At 40.4% G+C, this 20,629-nt stretch overlaps 1 protein-coding gene across 8 annotated transcripts in view; it reads right to left on the bottom strand.

The window, feature by feature from the left end:
- Positions 1–20,629, bottom strand: part of CFLAR (CASP8 and FADD like apoptosis regulator) — an 81,108-nt gene that overhangs the window by 28,962 nt on the left and 31,517 nt on the right. For 6 of the 8 annotated variants that reach the window (XM_077154670.1, XM_077154667.1, XM_077154675.1 and 3 more), the window contains 5 exons: positions 19,988–20,045; positions 17,682–17,731; positions 16,824–16,905; positions 3,754–4,264; positions 41–1,833 (listed from right to left, as the gene is read on the bottom strand). In XM_077154670.1, coding sequence (XP_077010785.1) covers positions 1,695–1,833; positions 3,754–4,264; positions 16,824–16,905; positions 17,682–17,731; positions 19,988–20,045 — 840 coding nt within the window. In that variant the 3' untranslated portion in view covers positions 41–1,694. Of the gene's footprint in view, positions 1–40; positions 1,834–3,753; positions 4,265–16,823; positions 16,906–17,681; positions 17,732–19,987; positions 20,046–20,629 lie in introns of those variants that run through there. The other 2 variants (XM_077154674.1, XM_077154673.1) reach the window with 1 other exon arrangement.

Here is a 20,629-nt window from a genome sequence, read left to right as displayed (position 1 = left end):
CCTACCTCTGGACTTCCTGCTTAATAAGATGAAGCAAACAAACAAAACAGATATTTTTATTTTGAGTTAGGTCTTCTGTTATTTGCTTCTAAAAGCATCTGGCTGATATATACATATATACACATAAGACAAAAAGACACAAATGAGGTGAAACCTTCAGAATTCAAGGCTTAAAATACAAGGGTCTATATCATTTCTATTTTTAAATATAAATAAAGATGAATACTATAATAAAAATATGTCAGTGATATAATAAACACTATAATAACTTCTGTCAGTAGTTTGCAAATTTCTGATGAGTCAAAGATCTATCCTTAGCATTTTTTTTTTAGGTGCATGGTCCAGGGATCGAACCCGTGTCTTCCACATGGAAGGCGAGCATTCTACCACTGAACCACCTGTGCATCCCACCCATAGCATTTTTTTTTTTTCACCCATAGCATTTTGACATGAGTCACCTGTATAAGCAGTGAGGGTCCCACACCAAAATTAAGAGCAATGTGCTATTTTTCTTAATGAGAAGACTGAAAACAAATGGAAAGTACCAGTTACCTGGTCTACATGTAACAGGAAAGGCTACCAAAGCTGCCAGGTTGTCAAGATCTCAGTTTCCTGATCATGGTGATGAATATACAACTGTGTGATGCTATCGTGAGTTACTGATTATATACGTAGAATGGAATGATCAAGTGGTAACATACTAACATACAAACACAAGTGGTTTGTGTTTGTATGTTAGTATGTTTAATAAACAAAATTTTAAAAAAAGATCTCAGTGTCCCTCTATAATAAGTAACATGGGGTTGGGGCTCATGAGGGCAAACCAAGCACACATATTTCTTCTCAATGGCTTCCCTAAGCAATGCTAAATTAAATGCTTCCTCCAGGAACCTTGCAATCGTTAAAACTACAAAATAATCTTTAAAGAATAACTGCTTATGGTGCCTAAAACTGTTCCTTCCATTCTTTTCAGCCTCTGTTGCGTGACCAAGATAAAATACACAGAGTGCCACATGCCAGTTAAACCAACTTTAAATGGCACATTAAACTATAGTCTCTTTTAAGGTCATGTCACCAAACCCAAGAGAAAAAATGGTACACTTGATTAGCTGTGAAGTGTCATATGATTGCCCAGATGAATGGAAAAGCAACCTCAAATCATAAAGCCACTCATCCAGCTCTGTGTACAGAAAAAAGTATGCAAGGCAATAGACAAAGTTTTGGTTAATTGTGGTTGTTTCTGATAGGTAAGATAGTGTTTGCTATGTTCTGATTTCCTATTTCTATATTTTGATTTTACTTTTCTATACAGAATATGGATACCCAAAGGCAACTTAGTTTTATGACTGCAAATACTCCAAATGTTTATCCCTGCAACTCTGGTGTACCTGATCGTTAGTTCTTAGAATGGAAGGCAACACAATCCTGAACTGCCTGAGATGCCCAATTTATGTCATAATCAGCTTTTAAAATTTCAGTGTCTTTTCCTTCCCAGTGCTGAACTGGCCACTATTTTTGCAATACAGGCTTTCACCCGGGCATCTCTAGTTCAACTATCCCTTCCAATCAAGCAGCCTCACAGGGGGCCCTCAGCATCGGGCAGGACCTGACCTCACCCAGACACACACAGTGCCTGTCTGAAGATGTCCCTTGAGGGAAAGGAGTCCACTCTGCTAAGAAGGGCTCTTGATTTTTCATTTGTAAGAGAGGATGAGTTTCTTTCTCAGAGTGTGCTGTAACAGGACGAAGTACCTCTCCTTAGTCGAAACTGTGCTGTTCCAGTCATACAATTTGTTGTTGAGTTCAACGTGGAGATCCAGGAGTGGGCGTGTTCTAGGGGAAAGGAGAGAGGCAAAAATTAATACCATGCAAATTTAAAGGAAAAACAGACTGCCATTAGGGTGAAATGAGCCAACAGATGTTCGCTTTGAAATTGTTCCTTTCTAAATGCCTGTGTGTGATCTGAACCTGCCCAGAGCACTTCAGCCCAATGACCCCAGTCCTTTCCCCCAACGGGCAACTGAGTTTTACACTGGGAACACACCAGCCAAGTGATAACCCACCCAGCCTGCCTATGCAAATGCAGAATGGGTGTAAAAGCCCATAATACACTGTCCCATGGGGTATCTACCTCAGGAGGTTGAGCTGCTCCTGCTAGAGCCCTCCCCTTCCTCCTGCTGAGCTACCACTGAGAGTGCTGGGGGTGGCAGGATATAAGATTTATTCCGGGAGTCCTCTGAGTTAGAATGCACTACGTAGGTGGCTCAGAAACATTATCAAAAATCATAATAAGGAGCAATCGGAAAGGGACAATTAATCTTACATGTGAGGTACACTGCAGCTTCACTGAGCTTCAGTGCAAACCAGGTTACCAATGTATCCCCAAGAAAGAATTCTTGCCGTTAAGCACTAAAAGTGTTTATATAACAGAAACCTCATCCATTAGATACCGTTTCTGCCTACCAAACTGTCTAAACTTTGGGAGGCGGAGGAAGAACACGCAGTGTCAGCGAGCATTCTAGGAAGCAGGCACTTTCATACAGACCTGGTCTCGCGGTCCTAGAGGACAATCTGGTAAGACACATTAAAGGCTTTAAAGCTCCATGCCCAACACTGCAAGTGTACTTAATGCTACTGAGTTGGACACTTAAAAATGGCTAGGGCGGGCCACAGTGGCTCAGCAGGTAAGAATGCTTGCCTGCCATGCTCGAGGACCCGGGTTCGATTCCTGGTGCCTGCCCATATTAAAAAAAAAAAAAAAGGCTAAAATGGTAAACTTTAAGATGTGTATATTTTACCATAATAAAAACAAATTAAATTGCTTAAAAGTCTAGGCCCCTTGACACTATAGTTCCATGTCTGAGAATATTCCCCAAGAGAACAATTAAAGATAAGCCTAAATACAGAGCTGTTTAACACTTTCGCTTTCTGAAAGTGAAACACTGTTCAACAACTAGAGATTTGTCATGTAAATTATGCTATAGCCACATTAACAGCCATTCTGCAGCCAGTAAAGTGATGCTGTAGATTCCTTGTAGCCTCCAATAATGTTCTGGAGCAGCTAGAAGGAAAAATCTGAGATGATGGTATGATAGCCCATGACAAACCCTGGGATCTGTCCTGTAACCACTTGTTGAAGAGTGTTTTGAAAACTACTGCTTTTTTCTTTCTTTGCTTTGTATATATGTTATATTAGACAATTTAAAAGGTTAAAAAAAATGATGCTGTAGAAATGTGACTACTGACGTGAAAATGTTTTTGCTATACTGTTAAGCAAAACAAAAGCAGATTATAAAGGAATAGGAGATGATGATTCCACTCAGGCTTTAAAAGCATGTTTATATGTGATTATGTGGATATCCAAAAAAAGACATGGAAGACAATACACTAAGATTTGGTTAGCAAAGGTTGTTTCTGTTTGTTATGCTCTGCTTTCAGCATCTATATTTCATTATTCTTTTTCTACAGGAAGTATGTATTGCTTTTTCAATAAGAACAAAATGATAAGAGAATTTCCTAATTTTGAAAAAAAAAATCCAAACTACAAACTGACTTACAAGTGACCTTCTGAAGCACAAAGCGTTCATAAATTATGTAGGGTCTATATTATACTCCTAAGGCAACCCCAACATGGAATGAAAAATCCTTCTTCCTCCCTGAAGAGCATCAGACATGACACAGTGGTACTTCCCATCTCGGTAGCAAGAAAATTAAGAAGTGGTCCAGGGATCTGCCACCTCCTAGGTGGCTCACCTTTCTTGGCGCAGTTTCTGGGAGAGGTACTGCAGGTACACCGATGGCGAGACGGGCTTCTGCTCCAGCAGGGAAATGTCTGCTTTGCACAGGCTCCAGAGGAAGTCAGCTTCTCGATGGAGCGTGCAAGGCCCCAGCTGCCTTGCCTCAGATTCTACATTGTTCACTGCTGGCCCATCCACCTCCAGGAGGCTGCTGTCCTCCAGCTGGCTCTCTGACATTACATAGTTCTGAACAAAAAAGAGTTTTGGCTTTCCTAAGAGAGCAGGGCACAAATCTCCCATGAACATCTTTCTTATGTGATCCAAAGGGAAGCCTGGGTGAGTCTGATCCACGCCAAACACGCTCTGGGAGCCTCCTCGGCTCACCAAAACACACACAAAGCTGTCGAAGGCTCGTTGTTGAGGCATACAGGCAACTCGGCGAAGAACTTGTTTTATTCTTTCCACTTTGAGATATAGGAAACACTGGACTTCAAAGCCCATGGAAGTAAAGGTATCCCGCAGAACCGCTGAAGAAAAAAAATACATATGGTAAACAATAATGGAATAAGAAAAGCTCAGGGAGGACTAGAGATACGAATCCTGGGCACGGTCTAATGGCAATTATTTATCGGTTTCTGCTTTTGTATAACATATTGAGGCTCTGAAGGACCTGAGAACTAGAAAGGTGGGATAGAATCAACTTCAAGGCAGATGTGATTTTCATGTCTCTGTTCCCCTTACGGTGTGTCCCTTAGCCCACCACTTTCCCCACCTGATGCCACCAGGGCATCTGGCTAAGAGGCACAAACAGAGCCCACTCTCTAGTCCAAACCAAGCATGGGGAAGAACCAAACCTATTCCCTTCACCAAAACAAAGTGGGGGCTTTCCAAAAGGCTCTTCCTTAAAACAACAGGATACAAAAGTACATAGAAATGGATATCTTTGCAAAGGGCAGATCGAAACGGCTCTCTTCCACTGCAGGCTGATATGGGAACCCCCAATCCAAGCTGTGACATTGTCCAAACTCCCCATTTTCTCTCATGACTTGCTTCCCAGTGCAACCTCTGACTGAGCAATGCAAGCCCTTGATCAGGATTCCCTGCACTGCCCTCAAGCTTCCTCCCTAGTTTCCAGGAATCCTGGGTTGACCTTGCCTCTAGAAGCAGTGTGAGGCAGTAGAAAGAGCAGGACAAGGCCTGCCTTCTAATGCTAACCCAACCACTCCTCTGGGATGCTTGACCTTAAGGAACTGGGCATCCCTAGCTTTAAATGGAAGGGATTACGTGAGGAGTAAGCAAGATGATACAAACAAAGCTCTTGGCATTCAATGAATATTAGCTCCTATTCCCTTCTTTAAAATCTTTTTCTCCCTCTTATAGAAATTTTTACAGCCCTAAGACCTTAGAAATCTTACCCAGTCCACTTCTTTCTTTTCTGCTCAGTTTGCCTTCACTGGAGGAATAAACACAGTTTCCTGGATTATGTTTTATCTTTCTAGTAGCAAAGAGAGACTTCTTTCACTTTCTCATTCAAAACTTCCATGTCTTTTGGGCCACTCATCAAGTTTCTGTTCTTTGTCTGAGAGATACTGCCAGTTCTGTTTGCTTGCTGGACAGAAAAACTGCTCTGTTTTAAACCCAGAGACTTTTCAGGTTGACAATTCAGGTTGTCACCCAAACCATCAGCTCACTTCTCTAGAGTTGTTTCTATATCTCATCATTAGGTGCCCACCTCTTCCCCCACCCTGAGGCATGGTATCCTAGAAGTCTACCACTGCACTCACCCAACCGACAACCTAATAGTCATTTTAGCAGATATAACTTCCACTAAGGAACAAAGGGACCCCAGCTCACCCCAGCTTCAGCATCACAGAAAGGGATCAAAAGGAGATAAAGAACTGAAGGTACTACATAACTGTCTACTACAAATTCTCAATTCTCGACATTAAATGGAGACAACATGGAATACAATCACAAATAATCAAAAGACTTGCAACTTCGACCAATAGTTTTAAACTTCTTACCAACTTCTAATAAACCATGAAATAAAAGTGAGCAATCTCAATTTCTCTTCTGGCTTCTCACAGGAAGTAGGAGAAAGATAAAAGGTAGGAAAAGAAACGCAGCCTTAAATAAACAAAAAGCTGGAATCATCAGCCGCTAGACAGGGCAGAATTGGCTAGAGTACATGCTCTGAATTTAATTCATCTGACCTATGAGTAGCATCTGTACATATTCACAGAGGGACTGGTGGCACTTTCGAGTCAGGAGACCTGGGGGTAATTGTAGCCTGACCTTCTACTAGATGGGATGGTTTAAAATATGTTCACAAATTTTTTGACACTCCTTTCTTGAAGAGATAGATTATAATTCTCCCCCTGCATGTGGATTAGATGTAATCATGCATGTCTAATGAATGGAATGCAACAGAATGATGCTTTTGACTATAAAAAGGATACTGCTCCCACGTGGCTCTTTCTCACTCTTGAGTCACCCTCTGTGGGGGGAATCAGCTGCTATGTCCTGAGAATATTCAAGAAATCCCGTGATGCCTATATGAAGAGGAGTGGAGGCCTTCCCCAAAAGCCAGCACCACCTTCCCAGCTATGTGAGTGAGCCCCAATCCGTGCTAAGTCTTCATAGGATCCCACGAACATCTAAGCACAACCTCCTGAGAGACCGGATCAGCCCAGTCAAGCCACTCCTAAATTCTGGACCCACAGAAACTGTGAGAGAGATAAATATATTACTATTGTCTTAAGCAATTAAATTAGAATTTATCTAATTCCAAAATCTGGAATATTTATCTAATATATCATTAGATAAATATTTTACCAGGACAGACCCCTGGCCTCTCCCATCGGTAAAAGGGGATGATAATCAACATTTCATAAGAATATAGTTAGGCTAGTTGCTTTTTTCCTCTGCCTGGCTCCAAAGCTGAAAAAAAATTAAATTATTATATAATGATGGGAACTACAAAGAAGGTACCAATCTCCTTAAGATGCTTATGAGCAATAAGTATAATTATCAAGGAAATGAGGAACATGACATCCAAGGTGCTGATAACCTATTTAATAGCATGTACCACAATGTGGTAGAAAAGGCCTAGCAGCAGATCCCCTGAACTCACAAGGCATCCGTACCCAGCCCTGGCTCAGGCTGAAACATAAAAGAGCACAGTACACTAGTTCTGTGTACTAGTTGGTACGCTAGTCCCAAACTCTTTCACTACAATCTTACTCCAAGCATTTCTTTTCAGGACTCACATGTCTCTGATCATGGAGTGTTCTCTCCTGTAGGGGGCAGAAGCAAACAAGGAAACACCAGATCCGAAGCTCTTTCGTTTACTAATCTTGATCTGGTCCAAGGCCCTCAGAACACTCTCTCTTTACTGATAAATGTCCTCCCTTATCAAAGTCCTTGGCAGCAGGTATTATCAGAGATAAAAACCAAGGCCTCTCTTTCCATGCTGATAGGTGGGGGTGGGATGGGGCAAATGCTGATGTGTGCCTTCTAGCTCCTTCCATCATCTGGGCTCCCTGTAGGTTCTGGCTGGAGCAGCACAGGGGACACGGCAATGGGTGGGCAGCAGCGCGGTGCAGGGTAAAAGCTGCAACAGTCTGGGAGTCACAAGATCTGAGTTTGGCTCCTCCACCTCCTAGCTGGGGTCCACACCTTGCCTGGTGTTGGAAGAGGGCTGACCTACGTCAGCAGAGGGGGCAAAAGGGGGGGTGGGATCCTAGGTCTAGGGCAGGAAGTCCTTATCTCCTAGAACAGAAGAGAAAAGGCAGGAGCTGCAAGAGAAGCCAAGAAACCATGCAGGTCCCAAAATGCTAAGAATGAGGCCAAGGAGAACACCAAATCTGGATGGGCCTCAGACCAAGACTGGGGGGGTCTCAGAGCCAGAAACAGCAGGGTGTGTGGGTCAGTGAGGTGGGTGGATTGCTAGCTGGCATTCGCAACTTTCTTTCTTGGCACATCAAGAACATGGATATTGGGGCCCCCGTGGCCAGCCTGGCCTGGCTTTGTTCTTTGTCCTGTCTCCCCTCCTGGTGGCCTGGCTCCTTCTCCTTGGTGGCCCTGTACCCTATCCCTCACAGTATGGTTTTTACTTCTGTGGATTTAATAAAAACTTCACTGGTTAAAAAAAAAAAAAAAGAACACGGATAGTTCATCTAAATTACAGGACAAGGGGATGGTGTCAGTGTGATTTTTAGCAAGTTACTAACAACCTCAGTTTATTCATCTATAAAATGGGATTAACGTTAATAACTATATTTTCTACTAAAGGTGGCAGTGAAGAGCAGATGAGATTTCTGTAAAGATGCCTTCCAAACTGTGGGTATGTATTAAAATACAAATTACTGCTTTTTAAGAAAATAAAGGCAACCATTTCACAGCACAAATCACTGAGCCTGCGGTGCAGCTTGCTCATGAAATCTTCCTCCTTAGGACTCAAGGGAGGGTTCTATATCCTAAACTAAAATGGGCTCAGAGCAGACAGATTCTGTGTCCATGTATCACATCAACTGCCTTGGCCTTGCCCACAAACAGAGGAAGAAAAACTTAGGTGCTGAGTTTGGAAAATAAAATTTCAACAAACTTGGGACATCGTGTTGTGCAAAATACGCCAGAAAAAAAAAAGAACAAATATGATATGGTCTTGTTTAGAAAACACTTAAAAGAAAAGTGAAGCCTAGGTTGTAAGCTCTTATAGCAGCCACACTTAGTCCAGACTTCTAAGTGTATTTGTAGATTCTGAGATGCTATGCTATACGTGGGTAAGCTGGTATTTCCCCTGGAACTTTGGGTACCTCTGTGATACCCAAGACTCAGAACTGGAGTTCTGCAGCTATGAAATTCAGCATTGCTATATATGACAACTGTTAAAGTAACCAAAAAAGAGATCAGGCTTCAATTAGAGATAAAAACGGAGCCCATCTGATTGGAACTTTGGACTGTGCCCTACAGTAAGGGGCATAGGATGACAGCGTGTGTACACTAGAGCTTCAACTACTGTATGAGACCAGGGGAAGAGAGGTTTATCCTGTTGAAAACCTAAATTTTCTGTAGCACAAAATGTAACTCATCATGTCTAGATAGCTCATTTAAACAACCCAAATACATGGAGCACAAAACAGAAAAGAGGCCGTGTACTTCACTATAGCTTAATGTAATACTCAAATACATTCCAGACTACCGTGGGCTGATAATTAAAAAGTATTGGTAGAGTCCCTTGAGGGATTGGGGAAAAAATATGGAACTACTAAACTTTCCCACCTGGGAAACCCCTGGTACTCTCTCAAACATTAGGGACTCCCAAGAAAACAGGCCAAACACTTGATTTTGAGGCTTGGCCTTATGAAACTTATTTTTATTATTATTTTTTTTATGAAACTTATTTTTGTAGTGGAGAAGCTAAGGCTACCTATAATTAGGCCTAAGAGTTGCTTCCAGAAAACCTTTTTTGTTGCTCATATATGACCTCTCTCGCGCTCTCTCTCTAAGCCCAACTCTGCAAGGACAGTAATTACAGGGGACATGACACCAGGGGTAAAAGTCTCCCTGACAACATAGGACAGGACTCCCAGGGATGAAACTGGCCCTGCCACCATAGGATTGACAATGCCTTCCTGACCAAAAGGGGGAAAAGAAACGTAGCAAAACAAGATATCAGTGGTTCAGATAGAGTTGAGAGTCTATTCTGGAGGCTACTCTTCTGCAAGCTTCAGCTAGATATTGATAATTACCATGGTTTGCCAAACCCCAACCAACATCATTCTTTTTAACTCTAAAGAACACCTAGGGCTCTAACTGAGACTTTACAAAAGCTTCATGCACTAAGTTTACTCTCTTGAAACCTATAACCTCCAGAGGGTTCCTAGATCAGATAAGTCCTGAAACCCAGAGGGGCCAGCCTCTTCAAGAATATCAACTAATTCCATCCCCCTGTCCTATATTGTCAACCCCCCTTTTCGACATGAAAAAGTTAAAATGGGCATAGCCCAAAAATCCCTATAGAGTGGGTGAAGGATCATAGGAGGAGGAGATATCTTCCAGAAAAGATAGGATTTAACAAATGAGTATGACTGCTGAATCGCTACACTGATATATAGCCTCCAGTATTTTGGAGCAGTTAGAAGGAAAAAACCTGAAATTGTGGAATGGCCACCCAGAATTTGAAAGGTCTTCTTTAACTACTTGTTCAGATGTACTTTGAAAATTATTGCATTTTCTTTTTTTGTACATATATTTCACAATAAAAATGTTAAAATATATTTTTAAAAATTTCAACAAACTGCAGAAGTCCTACTTCTCTTTTGACCCACCCAGGAAACCCTGCTGCCCACTCAGCCCTATCTCTATAAGCATAAGTTCTTTAGAAACCAACTTCCTGAAATGACTGGCGTTGTCTTCTGGCCTTGCTGTTAGGACAGCACCGCTAGTGGAGGGCCAGGATCAGGCTCACTTGGTAAAATGTCATGACCACATTAACTTATTACTTGGCTTAACCTAAAATGAGTGTATATTTATTTTCATACTTTCTGTGAAAAGGGCTCCATTAACTGCATTTATAGAATAAACAAGAGAGAGGTTATGCTCAGTCTATTTACAATCACCTTCCATAAACCCAGTTATAGAGCCAATACATGGAACACAAGTTCAGCAGGATAGCCACAGTGGAAAGGGGAGTTCTGAGGTCAAATGTGGATGGGAAATGCAAGGTTGACAAGGCTAACTAGTTTTCTTTATATGAGGACTTTTCAGAGCCTTTACCAGGCCAACAGGCATGGAAAATCTCCAGGAGGGGAATAAATTATGCAGCATTTCTCAAATTCACTTGACCCTAAAACTCATGCTTTGCAAAATACCCTTTACCACCTTACAGAAACCCTATAACAAGGGAATACAGAGGAAGTATACTGGGTAGTCATTGTTCTTCAAAGAGCTAATGATCTTATTGGAGAAATGTGCACGAAACAATGATTGAAATGTCACACAGTATGGTAAATTTTAGGTGAAATAGGTCAGAGAGGGAAGATCACTCTGATCTGAGACACGTGGAGAGGGCATTGCAGAAAAGGTATAATTTGAGCTGAGGACGGAAAAAATGGGGCAAAGAAAAAGACACCCCAGGTGGGGAGATGATGGGGAACAAAACACAGCTGGAAGAATGATGTGGTGGCTGGGCAGGAGTTGGCCTCATATAAATCTGACTTCTCATTTATTCAAACAGAGCAGTCAAGGAAGTTTTCCTGGACAATCCAGGTATTGAAATTATAACCTACTTTTTTTTTCTTTAAGTCTTAATTTCCTATTCCCTACTCCTATTTTTGTTTCTTTAAGCATCAATTCTATCATGTTTATTTACAAATAAAGCATAACCTTAAGCAATGTACTAACGAGTTGTTTGGGGATTTGTTGTAACTCCATACATTATTCTAACTTTTAGTAGAAGTGTAAAGAGGTTAAAATAACCATAAATATTCTGAGAAAAGAAATGTAGAAAAAGAGTAATATTGTTAAATATGGCAAATATTTTTGGTATTAGAGCTTCTGGATGCAAACAACGGAAACCAACCGGGTTTAAACTAAGCAGAAAATGATATGATCAAATGAGTATCACGTGGCTTACAGATTTGATCAGAAGTTGCCTACCTCTACTTTCTGTGTGTGTGTGTGTGTGTGTGTGTGTGTGTGTGTGTGTGCATGGTCTGGGAACTGAATCCGGGTCTCTTGCATGGAAGGATAGAAGGCGAGCTTTCTACCACTAAACTACCTGTGCACCCCTACCTCTACTTTTTTACTGTCTTCTTTTTAAGCACAAATATTACTAGTAATTCCTTCTGGACTTTTAGTTTTTATTAGGAGAAATTAATATCAACAATAAACATGTCACTTGCATGTGAAGAGAGATTTCTGGGGTACCTTAGTCAGCCTAAAAGTTCTTTATTCGCCCACCTATCTACAAACCCTATTACCAATTCCAGAATCCCAAAAGCTCTGGAAACCTTAAGTGTTTTTCCAACTTAATTTGTGGCAAAACTTTTCCTGAATTATGAAAAATTATTTATGGTCTTTACCAATCCCACTTATTGTAAATACATAATTCACTTGTGTAAAAATATTATCATGGGGTGATTTCCTGGACCCCACTGGAGTGTTCTATAAATTATAGTATATGCATGGCATCATCTTTCTAAACTCTTAAATCTTCTAAACTCTGAAACACATCTGGCCCCAAAGGTTTCCAATAAGGAATAGGAATAAGGTAACTTACTTCTTATCTCTACAGTAGATTTAGGCTAAGGTACCTTTCTTCTTATTTATACAGCAGATTTAGGCTATCTGTGAAAAGAGGGTTTGCTAGGTAGCACAACCTCTGGGTAACTGATTTAAAGGGAAATTTAATGAATGACACAGGCTTCTAACTGAATGGCTGCCTGGTCTCCAAGGATAAGAATGCTCTAGAAAAAAAAAAGTGCCCCACCACAGACTCCTGGGCCCTGCCACTAACTGGATTTTTGCACCCAGAAAGCCATCTTTAACACAGGGCAAGCAGGAATGCAGCCTGTTGCTGCTCCACCTGAACGAACCCTCCATCTTCTATCTCAGATGCCACTTCCCACTTGTCTTCATAGTTTATGAGCAGAGGCCACAGTGGCTACTCCAATACCCTTCCTGAGATTTTCCTATAAATGTCAGTGTGGGAAAATACTACGGATTCAGGTGGCTGCCTATTCCACTAAGGGATAAAGGGGGAAAGGAGGCAAGGCAACCAACCCAAAAGGGCACCCAGGCTCAAGACAGCACCACCCACAAAGCATCTCCATTATTACCTCCTGTTGCACTGTTAGAAGACAGCTTACATAAGCAAGATTTATAAAAGAAATTTGCAATCCAACTAGGAAAATCCAAGTCTGATAAAAAGTATAGAAATTTTTTCAGAAAGACCAGGGGAGGAAAGAGATGGAGGGGGGATTACTTCCTCTTAAAATCTGCAAACATTATCTTTTCCTTGGCTAGGGCTCCAGACCAAGCTCCAAAGTCCATCTGTGTATGACAACAAACACTGATAGCTAACTGGATCAAAAGGCTCCCATGCTCGGCCAGGGCACGGCCAGTCACCAGCAGCACCAGGCCCGGCTTCCTCAGGTTACTGACGAGATGACACAACACCAAGAACTTAGTTTTTAATTCTACCGTATTAAGATAATTAGCTTCAAATGCCTAAGCAATTATGTTTGAATCAAGAAGAAGTTACTGGGGTGGGCCACGGTGGCTCAGCAGGCAGAATCCTCACCTGCCATGCCGGAGACCTGGGTTCGGTTCCCAGTGCCTCCTCATGTAAAAAAAAAAAAAAAAAAGAACAGGTTACTGGTGGTTCAGTGGTGGAATGCTCGCCTTCCATGCGGGAGACCCAGGTTTGATTCGTGGACCGTGCACCTGCCCTCCCCACCCCACGTAATCCCCCCCAAAAAAACAGCCCCTAAAAAATAACATTATCTTTGTTCATGACATGGCTCTGAGACCAGGCTCCAGTGCATCACTTCAATCTTTGCTTCTCCACAGAGGGCCAGACAGGGGACTTTGCACATGATACCTGCTCAATAAACATTTTTTTTTTCTGGTACATGGTCCTGGAATCGAACCCGGGTCTCCCGCATGGAAGGCAAGCATTTTACCACTGAACTACCTATGCACCTGGTGCTTAATAAACGTTTATTGGATAAAGGAGGGAATAAACCTATAAATGTTTGGGGGGCTTGCATATTCCTTGGATAAAGACTGATTTTTTTGAAGACAGAGGGAGAAGATAGGTATAGGAGAGTCTGCTAAATTCTATAGATAAAATTAATGGTTTCAGAGATCCACTGGCAGTATGAGAGTTTGTTCTTTGATTCATTCATCCAACAAATAGTTATTGAGCTCCTATGTGCCAAGCACTGTTCCAGATACTGGAGATGCACAGTTAAAGAGATTGACAAGCTCCTCACCCTCCCAGATTTTAAGGTTTAAAGCTTAGTCTTTGGAGTTAAGCTTTCAAATCCCAGCTCGATCAGTTAATACAGAATTTAGGATGGTATTTCATTGAGCTCAGCTTCTTCATCTTGAAAATAGAGAGAAAAGAATCCATCCAAAACACTTAGCAAGGTACCTGACACAAAGTAGGTTTCTAATTCATGTTACTCTGATCACTGCCACCCCCAGGTTAGTCTTCTTGTATTATTCTGTTAATTTTTTTCAGTGGCCTTATTTTAGTTGGCAACTGTCTTATTTGTTCACCTATTTATTATCTGACTCCTACACTCCTCCCAAATGTTCAATATTAACCAGATAACAAAGTTAACTATGCAAGAGACAGAGAAAACCCCAGACAATCACTCTAGATGAAGCTCCAAATTAGTGATGAGATAGAAATAAACAGTGCTGTTCCCAATAAAGATAACTGAGCTAGGATTCCAGGCCTGGAATCTTCAGTGGAAACTGCCAACATGGGAGACCTAGACGGATGCAGTGAGAAGGGGAAACTGTGTCTCTGCACTTCCTATTCATTCTCTCCTGCTACTCTGAGTCTCAACCAGGCTTTCAAGTGGGTCAGGATCCCTCAGCTGATTGAAAGCCACAACGCAATGGGAGTCAGAGGGGGAGGTGATGTCTTTTTGTTTCTTAACAAAAAGTGGCTGGTTGGCCACCTGAGGGGGCACAGGGAACTGGTCTTACAAGTGTCTTCAAGCCCAGTTTCTCAGGGGAAGGACAGTCACAAGCACCCAGAGGTACTCTCTCCTGGCCCAGACCACTCTTTTACAGCCTTCTACCCTCAAAATACTGAACTTGAAAGGACAATACCTGACCATAAGTATCTGATCCTTGGACCCACTATTCCAATTACTGGGACTCACACGCTTACTTATCAGTAGCCAATGAACAGGAGAAAGATATATGAACATACCCAAAGCCAGTACCTGCTCATACCTCAGACTAAAGGCACGGTACCCCAGGCTCCACCTCTAATTCTACCCTCTTAATTCAATTTTCTCTCCTGGGAGGTCTTGCCACCCCCTGCTTCTGGTACCCAACTTTTGCCCTCAGATTCTCCTTGTCTGCCAAGCCCAGCCACACTGATGACAGTGGGACAGGTCTTCCCTGTTGACCATCTGGGTCGCTCTCTAAGAAGTTGATCCCTCTCAGGGGGTTGCCTCCTGATCAGCATGCCACCACAGGAACCATCCCTGAGCCTAGCTCATCCCTGAGCCCAGCTCAGCCCCGAGCCCTTCAGTTCCTAGTCCCTCATCTGTCTGGAATCAGACTCCATGTATAAAGAGACAAAGTCATGGCAAATTCTGGCTTAGTGGTTCAACTAATTTAACAAACAACATGAAAGCATAATAGTAGCTGGTACTTAGTATATGCTTATAGTATGCCAGGCGCTATTCTAAGCCCTTTACAAATATAGACTCATCCACTTCTGCCAACTACCCTATGTGAGAGGTCTTGTTATTAATTCATTTTACAGAAGAGAAACAGAACCACGGAGAGGCTAGGTAAGTTGCCCAAGGTCAAAAGCCAGGACATGGCAGAACCATTATTCAAACCACACTGTAGTATTCCAGGGTCCAACTCTGAACATGTTGCAATAACACAGAAAAACACAAATATGCAATTCAGTTCCTGCCTGCCAGAGACCCACAAGGGAAGAAAGCACAGACATTGAATTTAATCTTAATTTATCAATTCACAGTAGGCCATGGCTTTAACTTAATGATTCTCTTAAAACAAAAAGATATAAGCCCAGTACCATGTTCAATGAGCACTTTCCTGCTGATGAATGAAGACTGGAACAGAAAGTGCAGGTCAATTGCACAACCTCTCTTAGAACAAGAAGTTACTCAGAGGGAAAATATTTGCTCATTTTCATGAGTATTAGTGGCTAAAAAAAGAAAGGACACACACCTATAGCTGAAGAGACAGCATTTCTCACATCTAAACCAAAAACAGGACATGAGTAAAAAGGGATCATATCTGAAATCCTGGGAAATTTAGCCTAATATTTGCTAATTTGATCTACTCTTAGATTCTCTTCCCATAAACTCTCCATGGTAACATTTTAAATGACCCTAAAAGATAGCTATGACTCATTTTTTGAGAATGTTAAGAAGCTGGAAAACTGTTAAAAATATAACAACCAATCCTTTCAAAGAAGAGATAAATCATTAAATATAATATCATTCCACTCATCTAGATTCCTCTCATTCCCTTTTGATGCATCATCAGTGATTCAGTTTGAGTCAGACATCCAACAGCACTAAAGCAAAAGAATCAATCCAGAACCAAACAATGGTTTCAGCCAGGGGGGTAACTTTGGCCAACAGGCAAAGTCAAAGACAGCAGGACTAAGTGACACATCCTCAGACAATATTCAAAGCTGCCTAAGTAAGCACACAATTATCACACATATAATGTTCTCCAGGAAAGCTTCCATAGCCCATATAGGAGCATTGATAGGGCATCTGATAATACTTGGAGTTAGAAAGCCCCCCATTATAAATCCTCCCTCTCTAGAATCTGGGACTATGCCTTGCTGCAGCATCCAGGATGAAAAAACAAGACTAAAACTCACCAACTTTCACAAATTATACCTCTTCTGGCAGAGACAATACTGTGTGTTCACCAAATCCCACTTCATCTTCCCACTGACACACAACTGGACTAATTTCTCCCCTGCAGTTAGGGCCATGCAATGAGCAGAAATGAGGTATATCACTTTCAGGCCTGGTCCTTAAATCTCTTCTGAGATCCTTCACACACTCTCCTTTGTCTACCAGCCAGACACAAAGGTTCCTGCAGAAGACGCCAACGCCTCAGATGAGGGTGCCGTGGAATACCTCTTGGAACAAAGCTCTTCCCACCCAATCTACAACAGACTGTGACATGAGTGAGAAATAACCTCCATTGTGTTAAACCACAAAATTCTGCAGTGGTTCATTATAGCAGCTAGCACTGCTCATTCTGATTAATACAGCTTGCCTGTGCCATGCTCTCGCTATGAGGTAGCGGTTACTTTGCAACAGCCACACCTACCTGTGTCATTGCCAATACAATCAATTATCAGGCAGATGCCTAGGGGTCTGCTCTGCATCCTGTATCTTTCTTCAGGTATGTGCTGGAAAAGGAAATGGGGACAGGTAAAGACACTGGAAAACTGTTCCCGTAAGGATCAATCCATGTACGATCTCTTCTTTTGGGCATCCTTAAACATCTCTCTGGAAGGTTGTTTAAGACACTAAGTAAATATAGCCTGAAGTCATCATGGCTGATATTTTCCATTAATATTACATTTATCCTCTATTAGGGTAGTATCTTTATGAGAGAGAAGCTATTTCTATTTTTTATTTAATTTTATTGAAAACTGCAGTCTCTTTCTACATCTTTTTTTTGCAACGGCAGGCACCAGGAATTGAACCCAGGTCTCCGGCATGGCAGGCAAGAACTCTGCCTGCTGAGCCACCATGGCCTGCCCTCTTTCTACATCTTAAGCTTTACAGAATGAAGAGAATTTGAAACAGAGAGAAAAATAGGTCATATGCTCCTACAGTAACCTGACCTTAAAGTTACAAAGTGCTATCTCTCCAAAGGCAGTATAAAGAGGCTTTCTATACTCTTTTTATAGAGAAATATCAGACTAAGAAAAAGCCTGAACAATTAAGGTTCAGGTCACTGCCTACTTATATGTCCAGCAACCTACAGAAGAGAGGAGAGAGAAAGTGCCTCTTTGGCAATCCAGGTTTGCTGTAAAAGAGTTCTCAGGAGAAATGCACTCTTAGCATTCTATTGTTGTAACAAAAAATTCTTAATGGACAGATATTTTTAAAGAAATCAGTGTTCTCAGCAGAGACTATTCATACCATACAATACTATAATAGATAATTTATTCCATACCGGAGGCAGAAATGCTCCTGATTCCTGAATGGATGTCTTCACTGGTTTTCCTGGGGGATAAGAGAGAAATCGTTTACAAAGCTATAGGAAAACTAAGTCCATGCTCACATACTGGCTGAGTTTCTTTATATCACAAACCATTCTCTTCCCCTATTTTTTTCACTTTTATTTTCCTCCCCAGCTATAGCCAGCTCCAAAGTTCCAAACTCACACTAGTTTTCAAATCATAAAGAGCTGGTTCAAGCCCTAGCACCATTACTGATGAGTTCTGTGATGTTGAGTCTCAATTTTTTTTCATCTCTAAGAAGAATATAAAAATATCTGAGAAACAATGTCTAAAGACTGGAAAAGAAAATGGCAGTATTAGTAAGGTAGGAAGAAATTAGCACTTTCAAACACTAATGCCAAAGACTTTAGAAAACATTCTTTTTAGGGGGCAATTGGCAATACTCTCCGAGTCAACATTCTGCTTCTACAAACTTATCCTAAGGAAATAATAGAGTAATTGTGCAAAAATGGATGTCAAAAATGTTTACTGAATGGCTATATAAATGGCCTCAAACTAGAAAGAACCTATGCACCAAAATAAATAAATACATACAATGGGGTGCTATGCAATGTATGGTTAAATAAATATATATAAAAATATAACAATTCTGTTACATTAAAAAGGATAAGGGAGATATTTATATATTTGACATGAAAATATCTGTAAGATATATTAAGTAAAAAAACTGACTATCAAATAATTTGCATGATACTGATCCCATTTACTTAAAAGTATGTATTTCTGTACATATACATACATGTGTTTAAAAATATTAGTCTAGAAATACATCAAACATTAACAGTGACTCTCTCTAGTAGCTGGAATTAGGAGGAAATTTCACTTTCTCTCTATAGTTTATATTTTAGTAATCATACATTAGAACAGAGAAAGAAGAAGAAAACACAAAATAATCCATGTAAAATGCCTAGCTCAGTTTTCGGCACTTAGCAAGAGCTTAATAAATTGTGGTCGTCATGATCATTATCATTGATTTGAAATCTATTTGGAAGTTCAAATTAATATCAATACTCAGTATGATTATTTTAAACTTCTATTAGATTAAGATATCTTTTATTAGCAAATAAACCAAGACCAAGCAAAAGCAGGTAACTAGTTCTCCTTACAGGATGAACAGGCATTTTGGCAGCCTCACTTACCTACCTATATAATTATTTATGACCAGGGATAAGCCATATCAGGAAGGGAAATGGAAAGAACACTGTTTTAATTTCTATCCAAATCTACCTGATCTTCTATTTTCCCTTTAAACAGTTTTCAGAATCTCACCACTTCCACCAGTGTTTTGAGAAACATGCTGTCGTTTCAGGAATAAATTCATTTCTCAATAGCTTTTACTGCAGAGCAGAATATTAGATAAGAATGACGGGCATGAGCTGTACCATCTGGCTAATCTGGGCAAAATGCTTTTCTGTTTCCAGGAGCATGCAGACAACACGTAGGCTGAGTCATAAGATGTTGGTAAGGAGCCTACCACACTAAGGAGGCTCCCACCAAGCAAAGCCCTACTTAAAAGTTTCATGATTCCCCACTGCACACCAGACAAATTCCAACCCCCTCAGATTAGTAGGAAACCTATCAATCCCTGATTTCTGGAGTTCTGAAGAACAATTTATCTGCACTGCAGCGTAAGACTCTATCTATCTTAACCCTCACTTCAAAGCAGGGACAAAGACATGCAAAACAAATAGCCTTTCTCAAGACGTTATAGGATCAAGCATTAATGTTTGATGAGAGAAGAAAGAAATACCAGTGTGGGTTGAAATAGCTGGCTTTTATTGCATTTTTTTCTTTTTTTTCAGGGAGGGGGGAATATTGGTGTCACATGCAAAGGATTCAAATTCATTAAATGGGCTATAAAACAAGATCCTATTAACCTTTCTTTCATTTCTGCTGCTAGATATTTGGTGAATGTTTAGCTGGTTATAGTCTCCTCTCAGGGATAAATATTATACCCCTTTTAAAAATAAAACCAAGATTAAAAAAAAAAGCCAAAATGATGACGTCAATGAAGTAAAGTGATATCTAAAATTAAATCAGATTAAAATTCTAATCTAAAATTAAATAAATAAATAAATAATTTAAAATGCTAATGAATACATTTTAAGTTTAACTGCTTTTTATTTTAAGATCTTAATTAGAATAGACAAAAGAAATGCCCAACTCTAAAAGTATAATATTTTGTACTTAAATTATCAAGCATTTATAAAGGATGAGTTTAAAGAAATGTTGGTCTTACTTTGAATGCCAAGTTGTTCCACAACCACTCTTTGTTCTTTATTTCTCCCATTTTGGAGCTTCAAATATAAAGAATAAGGTCATACTCTCGTTAGTTTTTTCAGACGCACATTTACATTTACACCTCTTTAAATATCTCAATAGGTTTCTTGCCCAGGAAAAAATAAAAATATCACATTCACAGTTAAATTTTCTGAAGAATAGCAAAAGCCATTAACTCCATAAATCCCATATTACATAGCCAAGAACAAGACAACTTCTTTAAAAAAGTAAAAATACAATGAAAATATAATTATGCTAGACTAATATATTAGAATGTTTCTAAACAGCTCAATAAAATCAGATGCTATATAGTATAGTTGCTATAACAGTTCCAAGTTAGAACAAACTGTCACATACATAAGATTGACATTCAGCATGATTCTTTAAGAGTATGGTTAAGAACAAGAGTTCTAGTTCAGACAAACCTGGCTAGGAATCCAGAATCCACTTACTAGCTATATAATCTGTAAGAAGTTATTTAACTTCTCTATGTCTATTTATTCAACTGAAAAATGAAGATTATAAGAGTCCCTACCTTACAGATTTATTGTGAAGATTAAATGTACACAAAGTACAATGCCTGGCACACAGAAAAGTGCTT

The sequence above is a fragment of the Tamandua tetradactyla genome, chromosome 3, assembly GCF_023851605.1.
Source record: "Tamandua tetradactyla isolate mTamTet1 chromosome 3, mTamTet1.pri, whole genome shotgun sequence".
NCBI classification, from domain to species: domain Eukaryota; kingdom Metazoa; phylum Chordata; class Mammalia; order Pilosa; family Myrmecophagidae; genus Tamandua; species Tamandua tetradactyla.
Note: the sequence above shows the minus strand (reverse complement) of the source record. Positions and strands in the feature narration are given on the sequence as shown.